Source organism: Podarcis cretensis (genome assembly GCF_951804945.1).
Source record: "Podarcis cretensis genome assembly, chromosome: Z".
NCBI classification, from domain to species: domain Eukaryota; kingdom Metazoa; phylum Chordata; class Lepidosauria; order Squamata; family Lacertidae; genus Podarcis; species Podarcis cretensis.
This window is the reverse complement of record NC_137184.1, coordinates 2,963,565-2,983,121: the sequence shown is the minus strand read 5'-3', so window position 1 is coordinate 2,983,121 and position 19,557 is coordinate 2,963,565. Positions and strand designations below refer to the sequence as shown.

The 19,557-nt window shown below is 45.8% G+C and overlaps 1 protein-coding gene and 1 long non-coding RNA gene across 22 annotated transcripts in view; one reads left to right on the top strand and one right to left on the bottom strand.

The window, feature by feature from the left end:
* LOC307207994 overlaps positions 1 to 19,557 on the top strand; it is a 149,873-nt gene that overhangs the window by 78,847 nt on the left and 51,469 nt on the right. The window lies entirely within an intron of this gene.
* Positions 1,572 to 19,557, bottom strand: part of DNM1 (dynamin 1) — a 132,691-nt gene continuing 114,705 nt past the window's right edge. For 7 of the 21 annotated variants that reach the window (XM_079962035.1, XM_079962041.1, XM_079962043.1 and 4 more), the window contains 3 exons: positions 19,078 to 19,319; positions 18,171 to 18,389; positions 1,572 to 3,582 (listed from right to left, as the gene is read on the bottom strand). In XM_079962035.1, the coding sequence (XP_079818161.1) occupies positions 3,510 to 3,582; positions 18,171 to 18,389; positions 19,078 to 19,319 (534 nt within the window). In that variant the 3' untranslated portion in view covers positions 1,572 to 3,509. Of the gene's footprint in view, positions 3,583 to 9,662; positions 9,700 to 17,109; positions 17,172 to 18,170; positions 18,390 to 19,077; positions 19,320 to 19,557 lie in introns of all 21 variants that reach the window. The other 14 variants (XM_079962034.1, XM_079962040.1, XM_079962033.1 and 11 more) reach the window with 9 other exon arrangements.

Genomic DNA, 19,557 nt, shown 5'->3' with positions numbered 1-19,557 from the left:
TCCCTGAAAGAGGCAGTTATTAAACCACTTTATTTAAAAAACAACAACAACCTTTGGACTCGGCCACTATGACCAGTCTCAAACTTTCCATTCCTGGGCAAAGTGAGTGAGCCTGTGGCACATCTGGAGGACCATGGTCATGGTGGTCAATGATCTCCAGCTAGGGACAGAGGTGAAAGCTGTTTCCTTCCGCTCCCTCCTGGACCGTGTCCAGAAAGTGGTGATGAAGAATGAGTGTTTGGCCCCCTGGCCTCTCACTTTTGGGGTGCCTCAGGGCTCCATCCTCTCCCCCATGCTTTTTAACATCTATATGAAGCTGCTGAGAGAGCTCATCGGGGGTTTGGGCTGGGTGTTCATCAGTATGCACATGATACCCAGATCTACCTCTCTTAAATTGGAACCAGTGATGGTGTGAAGGTCCTGTGTGGCTGGAGGACGGATGGCAAATAATGGACTGAAGTTGAATCCAGGCAATAAAGTGTTGTTTCTGGTGGGCAGGAGGCAGGCGGGGGCGGGGGGGACTCCATGAATGGGGTAACTCTGCCCCTGAAGGACCAGGTACGGAGCATGGGGGTCATTCTGGACTCGCAGCTGTCCATGGAGGCGCAGGTCAATTCTGTGGCCAGGGCGGCTGTCTACCAACTCCATTTGGTATGCAGGCTGATCCCCTATCTGCCCATGCACTGTCTTGCCAGAGTGGTACATGTGATGGTTATCTCCTGCTGATTATCTCCTGTAGAGCAATGCACTCTATGTGGGGCTACATTTGAAGGTGACCCAGAAACTACAACTAATCCAGAATGCGACAGCCAGATTGGTGATTGGAGGCGGCCGCTGAGGCCATATAGCCCTGGTCCTGAAATACCTACATTGGCTCCCAGTACGTTTCTGAGCACAATTCAAAGTGTTGGTGCTGACCTAAACGGCCTCAGCCCAGTATACCTGAAAGAGCGTCTCCACCCCCATCATTCTGCCCGGACACTGAGGTGCAGCGCCGAGGGCCTTCTGGCGGTTCCCTCATTGCAAGAAGTGAAGTTACAGGGAACCAGGCAGAGGGCCTTCCTGGTAGTGGCACCCACCCTGTGGAACACCCTCCCATCAGATGTCAAGGAGATAAATAACCCTACAACTTTTCGAAGACATCTAAAGGCAGCCCTATACAGGGAAGTGTTTAATGTTTGATTATGCTTTTATATTTATTGGAAGCCACCTAGAGTGGGCAGGTACTACTACTACAACTAATAATAATGTGTTGGCTGCCAAAATCACCTGCCAAGGAAAACAGCTGAGTTTTTCTTTTTTAAGAACCGTGGAATCTACTCCGATTAAAGTTGTTTGGAGTTTTTGTATAGAACCTTTTCTTGGTGTGTGTAAATAATACCACAGTGAGATAATACACTTTCAGTGGATGGTGATGCTTCCTTTTAAAAACCCCATACAGAATATGTGCGTGTGTTTAACTGTAAAACCAGAACGTCAACCTATTGCTCCTGACATTGCCATCATGTGTGCAGCTCTCCATTTGTCTTGCCACAAATAACTTGACAGCATTAAGTATAAGAGCCTGGAAGCACTGAGAGAGTGTTTTATTCTAGACATGGAGTACTCAGTTATACAGAAATAATAGTTTATTTTTCAGCCAATAAACAAGAGTTGACAGATCACAGACAGCATCACAGATACTAGCAGCACTGCGAAGATTCACCACAATTTTGGGGCAACAATAACCCAACCGTGTACAGCAGGGAGTTGACAATCTCAGACTTCTGGGTGTGGGTTATATTTTGTTGGGTGCACATGTGTACATTATATATAATCTCCTTACTCAAGTATTTGCTAAACTCAAACATCAGAAGCATTAAAGGCTTAAAACATCTGGACACCATATATATTTAGATCTTTATATTTATAGATATTTATAGATATTTATATAACAGTAAAGATATGTTTCTCATTACTACAATATAGCTCATTTTTTTTGTTTAAATTCCTTTAAAGCAACTGGGAGGAAGAAAAGCCAGTTTCACTAGAGTCACATCTGATATGTGCAAGCCACAAGCTACAACAGAACAAAGCTGTGTTTTTAACATGTGCGTTGGACCATTCCAGGACAGAACAGCTAAGAGGCAGATAAAGGATGGATCTCAAGAAGGGAGCAGGGTTACATGTCAAATGGTGGTTTTGGACTCTCCGGGCGGGAGGGACTAGCTTTGCCAGGGCGGCTGAAATTCAAGGAAAGAGAGACAAGAACACAAAAGAAAAAACAAGGGGAGAGAGAGAGAGAGGGAGAGGGACAAAAATGTAAAACAACAGTTAAAATATGGAAAGGATTGGACATCAGAAGTTGACGTCGAGGATCTTCAACAGAAAATCAAAAGTAACAGCACTGGGGTAAAAGGAACAAAAATTGTAAGTGGGGATGGCTGAAATTTTCCAAGGAGGATGTCTAAAGCTGGCTTTCAAAAAGACAGGATGTTGCAGATCTTTCCCCCCACCCCACTTTAAATATTTCTATATTTACCCCTCAACATATACACAAAGAAGCCAGAGAAGAGGATGTCAAGACTAGCAGTTACACACATTTCCCCCCACATTACATATTTGTACCATCAGCATGCAAGAAGTGAAGGTTGGAAGAATCAACAGAATCGTCATGACATCAAACGAGTAGTGTTTTTGTTTGTTTGTCTGAAGCAATGGTAGTTGCACTAAAACACACAGCCCACTCCTGGAAATATTAGATGGTCCATTTCTGTGGAGAGGAAGGCTATCAACCTCTCTCCTGCTTTGTGGAAAGTCAGTTGTAAGTGTACAAGCCAGCTGCCTGGAAACACCAGCCTCTCTTAACCTTCCTTTGCTACTTCAAAAAATAGAGGGTAGCACATTGTGTTGGTTCCTTCCACCTCGAGATAGTGAGAGAATTCGTGGTCTGCAAGACGGCATTATTCAGTAAGCCCTCCTGTCCCCAGCTTGAGAGAAGGCTGTGTCAACTGTTCCCTAAAGTTTGCACTTTGACTCTCAAACCCACATACCAGACGTTACCAAGAATGTTCAAGAATGTTAAAACGTTTTTGTTAACATTATCTTCATGTGTTATCCTCTTCCAGAATTTTCATCTTAACTATAGTAGGGGGGGGGATTGTTACGTAGCTATAGATTAGAGCTAGATGCTACAGCTAACCATCGCACGGAGCACGCTATGCGCAGACCAGGCAGGTTGTCCACAACTGCCGTTTTGGTGCACAGCAATGCTCCTGTAAAAACAATGCTCCAAAGATCTTATGTCCTTCCAAGTTCCCCATGCCACTGAACTAGGACTACTCTACGCTCACAAAGCAATACAGGATGCACGAGAGAAGACGAAGAAGAGCTCAATCACTAACGAGCATTTTACGACATGGGGGAAGGAGGGGAGTGAAGGTGCCTGTGGGAGGAACAAGGGGTCGGGTTGCTGGGGCAGGGAGAACCCCGGGCACAGAACTTGTTGCCAGCTTTCTACAGGCCTCGGGTTATAAATCTAAGAGGGACGGTTCAGCTGGTCGGATTATGGTGGGTCGAGTAGGTGAGGCAGGGCCCTTCCGGCTGTGAGAGCAGAGAGAAGAAGAGAGAAAGAAAGACGAGAAGAGAACACACACACAGAGGTTAGCCATGGCGGTCAGTCACAATCCCTACATGCTTCTCCACCTCATCCAGACTAGGACCTTGGCCTTCACATAGACCAGAGAGGGCAATGCTGTTATTCATAGCCTTTTAAAAATGGATCAATTTCATCGTTGCTGCTTTAAAAAGGAAGACTAGAAACCACCCTTGACACAGATCTATGAAATCCCCATGGATTACTGGTGTTCACTTAGAATCTGATTGAAGGATCTCTAGAAACCAGAGTCCAATTTCCAGAAAGGAGGTCCTGGTACCCAGGTAAGTGTTGAGAAGCATGCAGCACAACCTTTGTGATGCTACTATACCAAGCGAGTGAGGAGCAATGTTACACAGAATGGGTGGTGTCCTCTGGGAGGTGCTGTTTCAGAAGTTGCCGGCCAGTCTGGATCAGGCACCCCCTGCTCTGAGAGTAAAGGGCACCTTTTTGAGCTTGACCACTAGCTGAGTCCAGCTTTTTCAAACACTTCTTTATAACCCTAGAACAAATTTAGTCAGAAATTAGGTTGCAGCATGCCTCCCTCCACCCCCCTCCAATTGACAGCTCCCAGACTTTTTGAACCTCTCCAGCAACAACCAAGGGCTGCTTCATAGACTGTCAAACTGGTGTGGTCAGAAGTTGGCTTTGAGCTGCTGGATGCTGAAGGTGAAGCACCTCTTAGGTATGTCCTTCAGCTCTAATAACAGCTTCACCCTTGTTTATGTCACCCCAAACTGCTTCAGCATGAGACAGGCAGGCGCCAGCCTCTGCCAATTTCCATGTGATGTTAGCTTGTTTTTTATTTTATTGCTGCCTGTTTTAATTTATGCTTTTTAATTTTGTTACTATCTCGTTATATTTGTTTTATTTTTATTGTGTGGACTGCCTTGAGAAAAGACTGAAGTGTGGCCTAATTTTTGCAAAGCAAATTCATATCCTGGCGCATCCATTTTTAGGTAAACCTTGGCAGCACTCATTTTTCCAGTGCTGATTCATTTCCGGGAACTTACCTTAAGTTACTGGATAGTGTCAGTATTATAGACAAGTCTCTGATGGTGGGGTGGTGGGGTGTTGCCACTGTGCATGGATGTCACAAGGTTTGATCAGGTTGGGTGTCTGGGAACAGATTGGGAGTATCCCAGAGAGGGGCTCTCCATCTCCATGGCCATAGCCCAGTCTAGGATAAACATATCTGTGGGCTCTTGCACAATAAATATAACTTAACAGAGAAGTTAAATTATCTGTGTGACAGTCCTACATGCATGTAAACCACTGTGAGCAGAAGTTGTCACCAGGGCTTGCCCTTTACCATGGAAGAGTTTGCTTTGGTCTACCATTTTCCTCTCTCAAACCTACATTTGTATCCCCCCCCCCCCTTAATGAGCTCCAACCAGAACAAGGCTCCATTTTGTAGTGGTCTAAAGTCAGCACTGCCTTGAGGATGCAGAGCTTCCCAGCATGTATACTGTGTGGATCATAATAGGTGTGAAGGATCATAATACGTCATGCTCTATGCACAAAAGCATTTCCTACAAGGGAGTTGCATAGGAACTTTGTAATGCACCAAGGCTGCAAATGCAGCTCTTCTCTCAAAACCGGAAGAGAAATGATTGTTTGTGACTTCTTTGGTGCTCTTTGTAAAATCCAGGCTCTGGGCAGGCAAAGTTTCCCAACAGCGAGTCCCAGAAGGATGAACGGGCAACAGCCAAGCCTCCTCAAAAAGACCAGCTCCTGCAACCAAACAGCCTGACAAGAACTGAATGGCAACCTGAGCTGCTGTTGAGGAGGGCTGACAGGAAGCAGGAAAGAGATGATGTTCTGGAAGCAAGTCAGTTACTGCAAAACTGCCGTGATGATGGAACACCGAGTTACAGTCCCCCTGAGCTGCATGGTATACCTCTCACACTCCACAGCTACAGGTTCACTGGGGATGATGCAGAGATGTGCCAAGGAGAAATCACCATCTCCACCTGAACGCCACTGCTCTCCGCTCACTCTCTTCCTCCACACCAATGTCCTTGATCAAACTTAGAAGGGCAGGGGCTGAAGTCTTACTATCATTGAAGGCAGGCAATGCTGTACTTACGCCTCTGTCCAAAACAGGCCTTGAAAATTCATTCTAGTATTATGTAAGGATAATGCATCTACAATTAATTTTAGCACAACAAAGATCATGGCCTTTTCTAGATGCAGATTTATAAGTAAGAGGAGAATAGGTGGTCAGCGTGTAGACACAAATCAAGAAGTTTAGATACTTGGGGCATTATGTTTTCCTCCACACTTTCTTGGACTACCCCGACACAGATGGGCAGTAGAAGCTCCTCAAAGTATAATAAAGTGGCACTCCATTTTTTTCTATAGTAAGGGAGCACAATTTATCCCTGCTGCCGTGAAAGTATATAAGGTTTACATCTTGTCTCAGCTGCTGTATGTCGTTCTGATATGGATTCAGGAATTTAGTTCAACAGTTGAGAGTGTTCTTTCAAACTTTTTGCATCCCCTTTTTGGAATCCCATAGTGAGTGTTAACCACTGGTCAATGGCCAGAGACAGAGCTTGCATCTATAGAATAGAAACAAGATTTAACTGCCTCCCTTCTGCAACAGACTACTTTGCCCCCTTGTGAGTAAATATCCCAGAAGGACACAGGAATGGCACCTGGAATATTTCTTGGCTGATACAAAATAATAACAACAGAATTAGTGGCCAAGTTCCTGTTCTAGGCTCAAAGGTCTCGTAAGAAGATTCATGCTAATTTCCATTTGTATCTCATGCTTTTATCTTTTGTAATTGTATGTTAAGTAAGTATATGTTTTAATACTCATGGCTTTTATTCTGTGTATATTCTGTCTTAGTAGGTCTGTGACTATAAAAAATGATTGATTGATTGATTGATTGATTGATTAAATTTACAGGAGATACTCCTCACAATGGGACATTTTTCAAGATTTTACATTCATGTACAAAGACAAGTATGTACAAAAGTATGTACAAGTATCTCTCCCTATTTCATGTGACTGCAATTCCACAGCTTGCTGCCTTTGCCCACCCCTGCACTCACTTTTGGTCACACACACATTATTCCTTAACAACACGTTCATAATGCACTCTTTCCCTTCCAGAATTCTGGGTGCTGTAGTTTGTTATGGTTTGCTGGGAACTGAAACTACAGTGCCCAGAATTATGGAAGGGAAAGACTGCACTAGAAATATGCTTAAAAGCTATAGTGTGTACACAACGTCAGCCTCTCAGGTCACAAATAACAATAAGACAGATTTTCTAGCTCAGTGTGGTTTATTATACTGCCAAATTGCTCCTGCTTCACTGCTCCCCTGGCAACAAACAACCCCCAGGACAGGGGGCTTCCTAATTGGAGCTTGCTAGGGAGCAAGAAGCCATCGTCCCTGCTTTGGATATACCAAAAGCCAAGGCTTTCCCACTTCTCTCTCATAACGGTTGTGGAACAGGCTGTATGAGCCACCAGAACACTGGTTTACTGTGCCAGAAAGGCACCTGTCACCTGGCCCTGGCCACACCATTTTTATCATCACGCTTCAAAAAACAAAACCAATTTGTTTGGTCCTCATGTTTATGAAGGGGAAAAAAGCCTTTTGCTTGTGTAACTGTTCTTGCACGCACACGCAAACATGCACACGAAGCAGGGGAGGCGAACTGAATTACTGAATGTGTAATAAATCCTGTGAATCTAAGCAGAGTTATGTAATGCACATTATTATTATCTCTGTTACTCTTAGAACCTGTCTTTCTCAGCTGCAGAATCTTCAATTGGGTTTCTTTACTGTCCACCGGGCCCTATTAATACTCAATTCCTCGTTGCCAAAGTATCTCTTTTGCTGCCCTACCTTTTGCTGTGAATTCTCTTCCTACCTTAACTGGAAACCCCAAAGAAAATAACGCTTGCCAAGGCCCTTCTCTGGTGTTCAACAAATATGCTGCTGCAAAGTTTTGGAAGAGAGAAAGGAAAATAGAAGCAGAGAAGGCAAGAAAGGCTTAGAAAGGCTCTCTTGTTGCAATGAAGAAGAAAAATGGTTGCAGGGATCAGAAGGTGGAATAAAGTTTACAGCACAAAGTTCAAGTGAGATGCTTGGCTCCTACAGTCTTTACACATTTACAGGTTCAATGTGGAACAAGCTGACTGAATCTCAAGGCAGTAGGGGTATAATGGTTAGAGCGCCGCACTGAAGACTAGGGAGACTTCGGCTCAAATCCCCATTCAGCCACAAAGCTTTCTGAGCCAGTCGCTGTCACACAACCAAACTTTATCTTGTGAAGATAAAGGCAGGGAACCATGTACATTATCCTGAACATCTTATAGAATGGGAGGGATAAAGTGAAATTAGATATCAAGATAGATCAAAGAACTTACTGAGACTTGGTCACCTTGTTAAGGAACAAATAAAGCAGCGTTCCATGGCAGGGGTGTGGCCATGAAATGTGTGCATCCCTGAGTGTCAGTGTGTGAGGCTTGCGAGTCACAACACACCAAATAAAACAGTACCAAGGGATATGGAACCAGAACCCCAAAGGAGTTAGTTTAAGCACATTCAGTGGGAAGTTTGAGACCCAGCAACTTTTATTGCAAGCTGCTGTGTTTCACAAGGAGGGTGCTGTGTGGCAGTGGTGGGGGTTTGGGGTGGGGTTGGGATGTTTCTTAAGTCACAGAGCATGGGATGAACTAGTCCAGCGGAACAAAGTTCACTGAACTGGTTCACAAACCTCTGGACTACACCTGAAAGTAGTTCCCATAATTGTCAGGTAAAATAAAGGTGAATTAAAGTTCATTTTGGGATAGAATTTTGAATGTTTTTGGGGTCTTTCATGTCCATTCCCTCCTGGACTAGCTTTCATTTTTTAAAAAAGTAAATCAAACAGGAAGTTAGTAAGCAAAACACTGATGCAATGTCCTAAGGCTTGTTAGGCAGATACTATGCCCTGGTGTTGCTGAGTATGTTGTGTCACTTAATCACTGTTGCTAAGCCCTCAGAAAGAAGGGATGTGAGGTATCTCCTATATCCTGCTGAAGAGAGTCATTCTTCCAACAGGAGCAACTTGCTGTGAGAAGTGTGTATGGTTCCAGGGATAAAGCAGATGATGCCTTGTGCCTTTAACAACTGTGTTGTTGGCACAACTTAAACAGGGCAAGCCTTTTCTAGTATAGGTGCAGGTGCCACCCCCTTGATGGGTGATCAACTGTGCAACCGTGTATATGCATGGCGTCGGGAAATTATTAAATGATTCAAACCCAGCGGAAGAGAGCTGGAAAGTCTTCGTGGTTTGCAAGGAGACCCTACCCAGAGACCCAAGCGGATGTCAGTGAGAGTGGAGAAAGCCCCCAAGAGACTTGGTCTTGCTCTGGTGCCAGCCCAATTGAAGTGTACGGGATGAAAAAAAGCTCACCAGGCCCTAATTTCTCCTGCTGAATCTGAAGGGAAGCAATGCTAGGGACATAACTCGAGACATAGGGATGGGCACAAGTTTTTTAAGCAGCTGAAGGACCTTGGGTAGCAGAAGGTGATGGGAGAGGCCTCCCTCTGTTCCTGAGTCCAGTCAGAGGAGAGGATCCTGGGATGGAAGGACCAGTGGTCTGCTTTGGCCAATGTTTGTGGAAGAAAGCTTGGGGAGAAAAGACCTTTAATAATGGTGCAGCCTTCACAAACTCACTCTCTTCCTCCCTCCCTCTCAAAATCATGTTCCAAACTGTCCAATTCTATGGGACTTAAAAGGACTATAAGGGTTGGTGGCGGTGGGGAAATTATTTTCTTTTCACATGATTTAAATTAATTGCAGCAAAAAACTTCCCACCACATTTCCACTACAACGCTCTAACGAGCAGGAATTTGCAGGGCCTGCTTCTGAAGACCAGGATATCTATAAGAACTACCTAGGAGAGGCAGGTGGCAGGACAGGGGAATGGGAAGGCATGGCTGGGTGGGATAAGACTAACACTGAGTCATGCATCACTAGAGGCTGAGGGAGGCAGGGGTGAGTGGGAGTGAAGAACGTACCGTAGCTGCCAATCTTCAAGGGTCACTGATAGTGATTCTGAAAGACAACACGAGAGCAACATGGCTGTTCAGACAATTTGAGGCAAGAGGCCACGCAAGTCTGGAAAATGAGTCACACTCGTGTGCACATGCACACGTGCGTGCACACAGATACTTGTGAAAAAGCACAATGACCAATACTGCATACATGTGCAAGGACAATGAAAGGAAGATGGAAATCTGCAGCTGCACCCACCCACCCACACAACCGCACACACAAGGATGTCTGCATCCTCGCATACCACAATTCCATTGCAAGGTACAAAACTGCGCCTGCACCAGCATGTACAACAGACACATACGACACACGCCAGGACACTTGCACCCCATGCACACTCACACAGCTGCAGCCATGCACACCTGTGCAAGAGCCGACATTTTCAGCCACCCACAGATATGTGGCCGCTGGCACTTTAAGGGCAGTGGCACACAAAAGGACTGGCAGGTTGTGTACAAACTTACCTGCCTCCAGAAGTGGGTGCAGGGTATTCTCTCCTCCACTGCCAGGGCCAGCCCTATCACTAGATGAAATGAGGCAGCTGCCTTGGGCAGCAGATGCTTGGGGGTGGGCGTGCACGTGCAGGGCTGTGGCAAAGGTGTTGGAGGACAGAGCTGAGCCTGTGCCCTTGGGTGTAGCAGAGGGCCTTGCTCTGGAACCCATGCTGGGGTACATGATGTGTAAAAGGTATGAAGTAAAATAATATTTTGAATGTTTTAATGAGTCATTTTTTTTGTTTACCCCGTTTTATTGTTTTAGTCTGTTTGTAAACTACTCTGAGGTTTATCTGTTTCTTGTGTTTTTTTTTACAATCAAGGTTGTATAAATTTTATGAATTAAAAATAATAAATAAGACTTAACTAGCAGCCTGACTGACTTCTATACATGGAGGGCAAATGGGAGGGGGAGGGAGCCATCTGGTTCTTCACCAGAGGCAGCAAAATGTGCTGGACGGCCTTGCCAAGCAGACTCCAGCAAATACTTCTGCCCCTCCCTCCACATTTCAGGAAGGCTTTTAAAAACCCACACCACTCCCCGCCCCCCGCAGGTACTTAACTCACTTGTCCAGTTAAAATGTTTATTCCACGCCTTAAAAACCAAACAGTGCATTTGTTTGTTTTTTAAGTGGAAATGTTGTTCGGGTGGCCGGAGACTGGAAGTGCCACAAGAGTCAGCCAATCAGCACTCTGCACAGCCAGCTGGCTAAAGAGGAAAAGAGACACTCCAGGATTGGTACAAAGGATGGCCAATCCTGGAAACAGGCAAAACCGGTTACTCCCAAACTCAATCCAGGTTGGAAGTCTGCATGTCTTTCCAAATAAGAGTGAATGCATATCCACAGACAGAATTGCATCGTTCAAGGTATGAATGTCTATTTGAAAGGTACACCTTCGGTGTCCTCCTGAAGATCTTTGTACTTTAACTGCCATCACCTTGATCACTGGCTGTGGCTGATGGGAGTTGGAGTCCATCAACATCTGAAGGGTCAACTGTTCTTTTCCGTAAAGTTAGCACCCCAGTATCTTGCTAGTGCAGGAAACTGATTCCCTTGTCTTGCTCAGATGGGGTATTTCCCAGAAGACAGCTGTCTGGCAGCAATGCACTTCAGGAAGAATATAAGCTTTCTCCCACAGGTCACGCATAAGGTGTTTTAAGGTACTTACAATGCAAATGACTTCCTTTCTCAATCAAACGCAGAAGCTGCATTCTCACACATTCAGAACTAAAACTACACACGCACATGCCCAAACAGGGACTATTCTCACTATATTGTGTGAAAATTCCCCTTGTCAAAGCTGCCCTCTTCAGATTACTGGACCATCTCACTAAACCAGAGGTGGCTAGATTGAAGCCTCTCTCCCCCCCCCCCCCAGTGCATATGGACTCCAACTCCCATCATTCCTGGCTGTTGGCCATGCTGGCTGAGGCTAATAGGAGTTGCAGTCCAGCAACAGGGTCGCAGGTTCCCCCATCGCTGCACCAAACAGTTGTCAGGTGTAAGGTTATATTCAACAGCATCTTACACTTGGGTAACAACAAGGCCACAGCTTCAGGGCTACACAAGAAAACATATGCACTTCAGCCCTCCTCATAGACCTTGTAAATTAATTTGTTAAAAAGACCTTTACAGTGCAATTCTACACATATCTACTTAGAAGTATTTCACTGGTGCATACTCCCAGCTAAGTGGGTATAGGATTGCAGCCTTAACCTACTATCTGTCCCCAGTTAATATGGCAGCCGGTAATTCTAAACATATGCAAGCAGTTATAAAAACAACAAACAGAAAGTGCCATCTTTAAAAATATATGCCTCCCCTTTCTCTCTATCTTGTCAGACTGACTCTTCTAAGATGATGTCCACTACAACTATAGATCATCTAAAATTAAAAAGAGGCGATGTTTCTTGCTTCAGAAACAATATGTAAATTTATGTGCACTTAATCAACAAGTAACCAATTCAAAAGTCCTAGGTCTTATTAGAATTCATTTCTTAAGGTTTATTAAGAAGTTTATTAAGGTTGCAGCCTTAATAATAATTATTACGTGTGCTTAACCCTTTACTACCTGGCATTTGTATAAATATTCATCCACCCCAAAATACTCCACACAGAAAACAAGGTGCAGGCTTTACACTCAAGTGCACAGGCTTTCTCTCTCATGCACACATTTCAAAGAAAGCAAACAAATATTTGACACCCATTGATGAAGTGCACACACACACACACACACATACTCAAATGTGTGTAGCTCAAAGGCTGAAATGCTGGGGCCCCCTTCAGTATTCCCCGCGCAATGTGGGAAGGCCAAATTTGTGTTAAAAGAAGAAAAACAAAGAAGAAGAAGAAACAGAACAGCAACAAATGAAGATGGTTGTCTGTTCACTTGTGGCCAGCAAACTCAAGCCCAACTGCCAACGTGAACTCTCTTATTCTATATACAAGAAATGGAGCAAGGAGGACTGACTTGCCACCTGGGGGCTGTTGACCAGTGGAGTTGGGCCAACGACGGGGTGGAATAAAAGAGTTGGGAGGGGAAAGAAAGAGGGAGAGAGAATCTGGAAACACTTGGAAATCATTCGAGCTGAGCCACTCAAGTATTATCAACACCTCGGCACCTTAAAGACTAGCAAATAATGCTTTAGCATAAACATTTGTGGACATTTGAGTCCCCTTGTGGTCCAGAAAAAGTTTGTGTTAGGTCTCTAATGTGTTATAAGACTGTCTTTAAAATGCAACAGCCTAACAGGTCTACTTTTCTGGACGCTGCCAGAATTTCATACCGTATATATCTTTCTCTGAGACATGAATGGTTGCAGAGGCATAGCAAGGTCAGGTGGTACCTGGTGTAAAAAAAAAATTGTCACACCCCCCACATGGCAATTTTTGGAGAGGGCACCCCAAAATTGTTGAGCTGTTTTTAGGGTACCCCAAAATGGGGGACCTCTTTTTAGGGAGGGTTGGCCACAAAACTGATACGCCCATTAATATTGCGAAAATCTGACTGCTGATCGCATAAAACCGCCTGCGAGTGCCACCAGAAGGTGCCAGGCTGATCGCTGGGCGTATTTGCGCTATCAACGGGTGGATTTTCACGATGAAATCCGTCCGCCGGGAGTGCGAGCACCACCACGCTGATCTACTCAGGGGGATTTTGTCATACACCCCAGCATGACACCTAGGGAGAACCGCATCCCCCGCAACGCCCCTGAATGGTTGTATCCAATAGGGACTAAATGTATTCTAAAGCATCTAAATGATCTACACTTGCTCCCGGTACATTTCCCGCCACAATTCAGAGTGTTGGTGCTGGACCTGTAGAGCCCTAAATGGCCTCAACCCACTATACCTGATGGGGCATTTCCACTCCATCATTCAGTCCTGTTTCAAGGGCCTTCTGGCAGTTCCCTCCCTGCGAGAAGGGAAGTTACAGGGAACCAGGAAGAGGGCCTTCTCGGTAGTGCCGCCCTCCCTGTGGAATGTCCTCTGATCAGATGTCAAGGAAGTAAACAATTATCTGACTTTTAGAAGACATCTGCAGGCAGCCCTGTATAGAGAAGTTTTTAATGTTTGATGTTTTCTTGTGTTTTTAATATTCTGTTGGGAGCTGCCCAGACTGGTTGGGGCAACCCAGCCAAATGGGTGGGGTACAAAGAATAAAATTACTGTATTTACTTAAGTCTAAAGCACCATCAAATCTTATGTGCACCTCAATGTTCAGAACACTGAAAGCAAAAAAAGTATTTGCTGGCAAATGTAAATGTGCCATCGAATCTAATGCACACCTTAATTTTCACAACGTAATTTGGCCAAAAAAGGTAAGCATTAGATTCGAGTTAATATGTTATAATTATTATTATTGGTCCTACTCTAAACAGGCCCACTGAAACTGATGGGCAGGACTAACTTAGGTGCACTGTTTTAAATGGGCTTGCTCTGAGTAGGACTTCACTGGATACAACCTGATCTGACTGGTCACTTTCATGTTTCAGCTGAACAATGCAAACAACAAGCTCCCATCCCCTTCCTTGACCCACCCAGTCCTGGCAACCCCTAGACATTTTGCCAGAGATTCAGGAAGAGACATGCAGGCAAAACCCACTTCTGCACAATTGTGGAAATGCCCCCCCCCCCTAAGTCAGGCTTCCTCAACCTTGGCACTCCAGATGTTTTGAGACTACAATTCCCATCATCCCTTACCAATGGTCCTGCTAGCTAGGGATCATGGGAGTTGTAGTCCCAAAACAGCTGGAGGGCCGAGGTTGAGGAAGCCTGCTCTAAGTCATGGGCATAGCCAGGATTTATTGGGGAGGGCAGGCTTTATGTTTTGGGGGGGGCATGTTATCTGCAATGCAATTAGTTATTTTTATTTATTTACTTGATTTTTTTGAGGGCAGCAGCCCCTCCCCCCCCCCACTATGCCCATGCTCTAAGTGTCCACAAAGCAGCTTCTGATGATATTAAAAGGTGAAGCATTTCAGGGCAAGGAAGGAATAGGGACCCCAGAAGCCGGCTGACTGGATCACATGGCCTGGGCCACAATGTCTCCCATTCGCTGTCAGATGGACAGGCGATCAGAGGTGTGGTTCTTAGGAGTCAGGTGTGTGCAAACACACACACACACTTTCCTTACACTATTCTTTGCTGCTGCCTGGCAGTGTCCCTAGGCCCAGAAACCAAACATTTACAAGGGGGAAATGTGGCGTTGTGTAGGAGATAAAAGTCAGAGATGAAGTAGAGAGCAAAACCTCATTCATTTCAGCCTGCCTGTATATAGAATATATAATCCATGAGGATGAGAGAGAGAGAGAGAGAGAGAGAATGGCAATGGAGAAATGTGTTGGGGAGACAGGGAGAACTGCACACAGAGGTAAAGCAGCAGAAAGTAAAGCAGATTATAAATGAATTCAAAAAAAGGAAAAGGAAGAAGAAAATGGCAGAGAGAAGCAAGGAGAGAGAGAAGCAAGAACAGGCAACAATACAGACAGCAGCAGCAGCACATGGTAACAGGCCCTGGCCAAAGGATGCTGTAAACAAGGAACTGGGCCTGCAGAGAAGACCCTGCGCATCTAGAAAGCAGGTGGGTATAGCTAACCATTTGCATGCCAAAGTGTTGCTTTTTCATTATTATTATTATTATTATTATTATTATTATTATTATTATTGCAACCAACACATAAGCCAGTGTCCTGCACCTTCTCCAGGCTCGTCCATGCCTGATCCTAATCTAGATCTGTGGTGTGTTTGCAGAGCAAATATCTGGTTGGAACAAGGCCCCACTCAGCCAGACAAGGTCATTATCAGCAAGCACCGTCCTGTACCCAAGTGGCCGTCGGAGGCAGTGACCAGTCTATAAACCCTTACAATCAGATACCAATATGAGAGACAGGCCCTCCCCAAAAAGGGCACCTTCCCACGCACAGCAGCACCCATGAACTTACACAGCAAATTGTCACAGACAGCGAAGTCCTTAAGGATATGCTGCAGCTGCACGTATCAGCTCTTTTTATGACACACTCACGGGCACCCACAAACCTCTGGGTGAGCGATGCCTGCATGAGAGCTGCAGGCAGAAAGTGTAGGGTTTTCCTCTCGGCACTGCAAAGCTGAGATTTCCCTCTGGACTTACCTCTGACTCCATCCTGTAACAAGTATGCCCACACAAGTAAGAGTGGTACAGCTGAACAGCCCAGAGCTGGGATTGAGAAATTATAATTTTCTAGGTTTTGTGCTTTACTTCAAACGATAATGTGAAGGTATAGCAAATGGAACCTGGTGGGCTGCCTGAATCATCAAGCAGAACGAACACAGCTAAATTTTGCATCGCCACTGGTGAAGGGGCAGCATCTCCTACAGCAAAGGGCAGGCAGCTGGCTTAAGGGGCCCAGGGCAGGCTACAAGGAGTTTTCCTCTCCAACATCTCTCTACTCCTCAGCACCTGCCACCTGAGGAATCCACCTCACTCTGCCTCATGGCAGAGTGTATCTGCACACAGACTTAAACTGGTTAAATAGCCATTCCTTCTTCCGAGAAAAGTGCCCTGGGACGTATAATTGAGGAGGTGGGTGATGGGGGAATCCCCAGCAGAGTATTCTCAGCAAACTGCAACTCCTGAGATTTGTTAAACCAATATCGCTCAGTTTGTAGGTCAGGTGAATTGCTAATGACTTAAATCTTCTCACTGTTCAAGGGGTGCAAAAAAACAGGAGCACAGTAAAAGTTAATGTGATCAAATAGCCTCATGTTCAATGACAGAAAAGTTCTGATCCATGTTTTCAACTCACGTCAAGGGCTTTGCCAGGAAATTCTGCTAATTAAGAAGATAAGGCAAGTCCCGGCCAACTCCTTTAAGACACCCTGAGCAGCCTTTCTCAGTAGGAAGCAACAGTGAAACAAAAGCTTTATCGACAATCTTCCCACAGCAGTTTCTCAAGTTCAGCTATTTGAAATGAAGCATTTATACCTAGTTCCCTACTCACACGTAAAAAAAACCCCCAATGCCAGCTCTGGACAGCTACTTGCTATTTAAACAAACAAACAAACAAACAAACAAACAAACAAACAATGAACAAACAAATAAATAAAAGACAGCCTTCTTTTGCTCAAGATCAGCAGTTAAATATCAGCAACAAAACTCTTCCCAAATGTTTCTGTATCATTTGCAAAACGAAGTATTTCCAGACACGCAAAACCACGTGCAGCAGCCTGGTCTTTTACATGTCTGTTTGTTATCAAGGCCCACCGCATTCCACAGGTCATGCTCCCATTGTATGACTTAGCAGTGCAAGTCTCCCAACCATATTTACCCAGAAGTAAGTCTTATTGAAGTCAATGGGGCTTACTCCCAGGCAGGTGGGTCAGGACTGCAGCCTAAGTTCTTGGTAAACATGCATAGAATTATGCGTATTTACTTGGGAGTACCTCCACCGAACTCGTTTGGACTGATCTTCACGTAAAAGTCCGTGGTGCTGTTCTATAGGAAACAAGTTTTGCTATCATTCTCAGTTGTAGTCTTCTGCATGCCAGGTCCAAAGTGCAACATCTTATTCTGGCTAAACTTTCTTCATGTTATAGAAAGAGAAGTTGGCAGAACCATGTTTTCCCCAGGGAGGACCTGGTTGCTCTGGCTGGAGTGGGGGTCTGTTTCTATGGGGCTCTCTACCTTGGAAATTAATCACAAAAGGGATGAAATACAGTTCTCCTCCCCAATCAATAATATAACACTTTCTTTCTTGCAAGAACCACTGGACAGGTGGGGTGGTGTCACACAAGAAAGCCCTAAGACTCTAGACTGAAGTGATTTCCTACTCTGATTGAAATCCCTGCATCAGAAAAGGATAGAAAATGCTTAGTAAGAAATTCTCTAGAATTCTCTCTCTTGGATCTTGCGCTCCCAGGCGCTCAAAAGGTCAGGGGGCAGTGGCTCATGAGACAGATTAAATGAAATCTGCATAAGTAGTTCCTGTTTGTACTGAACTTTATAACCATGCCCACATTTCCCTGGCTGCCAGGATGGGCAACCTCTTTCTAAGCAAAGTTTTAAAAATGGTGGAAGAAGGTGATTTGAGGCCTACTATAGGAGCCAGGACTGTCCTAGGCTTTCTCCCTAACGAGGTCCTTGCACCTAGCCATTATGACAGATCTTCTTCAACACCGGCACACCACCCCAGGCAGTGCTGCTGCCTCCCAAACCACCTTTTCCTCAGATCCACCAAAGGATATAAAAGATCCCAATATCTTCTCCCAAAGGGAAGCTCAGCATGCAAAGAATGAGCAGGTTCTCATGAGCAGCAGTTACTACCTTGAGCACTTAATGGCACAACCCTAAGCATATTTACTCTGGAGGAATCCTCGCTGTGTTCAGTGGGCCTGACTCCCTAGGAAGTGGGCTGAGGTTCATGAGGTTCTAGTGCAGCTGGTGGCCAGAGCCTGTTTTTCCCTTCCCGCCCACCCACTGCACAGCCAGACTTACCTGGGGACACCGGGAGGTGCACGGTTGGGCCGAGATGGAACCTGAGGGGGAGGCCCAAAAGGATCAGGGGAGGCCCCAGGCCTAGAGGGCACAGGAGGAGCACCACCCAGAGTGGGACCACCAGCAGGCGGTGGTCCAGGAGCCGGGCCTCGCGATCCAGGTCTGGCTGGGGGGACTGCAGGAGCTCTCCTCTGGGGTGTAGGGCTGGATGTGGGAGACCTATTGAACAGAGAGAGGGTTTCACTGCCACGGCAGGCCCGCAGGATGACAAGGTGCTCTGGCACATTTAAAGAACCCTTCAGGTCAGAGACAAAGCCACTTTCAAGGGAGATGGCAGCATTTTGAGGGAGGGCGGCGCCCATGCTTTTGGTGAATATGTCTTTTGCCTCATGGTCTCTTGCCGAATAAGTGCAAATCCTGCAGTAGTGTTTACAGTATTTGCAACACTACTACAGCCTACTTGTTTACCTGAGGCAAAGGTGTGAGGATCGTGTACACACCATGCGTAGCAATTCCTCCTGGGGATTGAGATCTCTTCGGGGGCCCCAATAAAATATTTGAAGGGGCTGAGCCCGACAAAGTGGATGAACATTGCCATTCAAATTGTGTGTGTACAGCATGTCTTGAGATCAATTGTGCGGGGCGGGGCTTACCTCCCCCCGCCATTTTATTCAAGTTTGTGCCACTGGCCGCCATCCACCTCCATCCTCCACAAGCCTTTTGTGCGCTGGGTGAGCACCAAGGTCCCAGCGACCCCTGCGATGCTTTGTGAGCACAAATGCGGCTGCTTTGCTGAACTGCAATGCTGCAGTGCCCAAGCTTCCCATTCCAGCAGTGGGGCCCACGCTAAGTTGCTAAAAGAGGCCTCAGGAAGGTCTGCAGGGGCCTCCCCCTGAGCCTCGGGTACCTGCGTCCGGACGGTATGTTCTGCACCTGCAGCCAGGAGTCGTCCACCGGCGGAGGCAAGGGAGTGCTGATGGTGGTGGTGTTGATGTCCCCGATGATGTGGTGTGCCTCCTTCAAGGCATGGTACATGCGCAGCATCTCATCACGCCGCTGGGCTTGCTCAGCTGATTCTTCCATCAGTGTGTTTTGGTCTCCACAGGAATACAGGTTTGCCAGCAGCTCCGAGTGGATAAAGTCCTTTGTCTACCAAAGGGGGAAACAGAGGCAGTCACCATTCAGAGTAGATCTGCAATATAAACATTTAAACTGCTATCTGCCTAGGCCACTTTTTAGGTAGCCCCTACCCTCATATTCCTAGCAGTTCAACCTAGCAGTTTGAAAGCACGTCAAAGTACAAGTAGATAAATAGGTACCGCTCCGGCGGGAAGGTAAACGGCATTTCCATGCGCTGCTCTGGTTCGCCAGAAGCGGCTTTGTCATG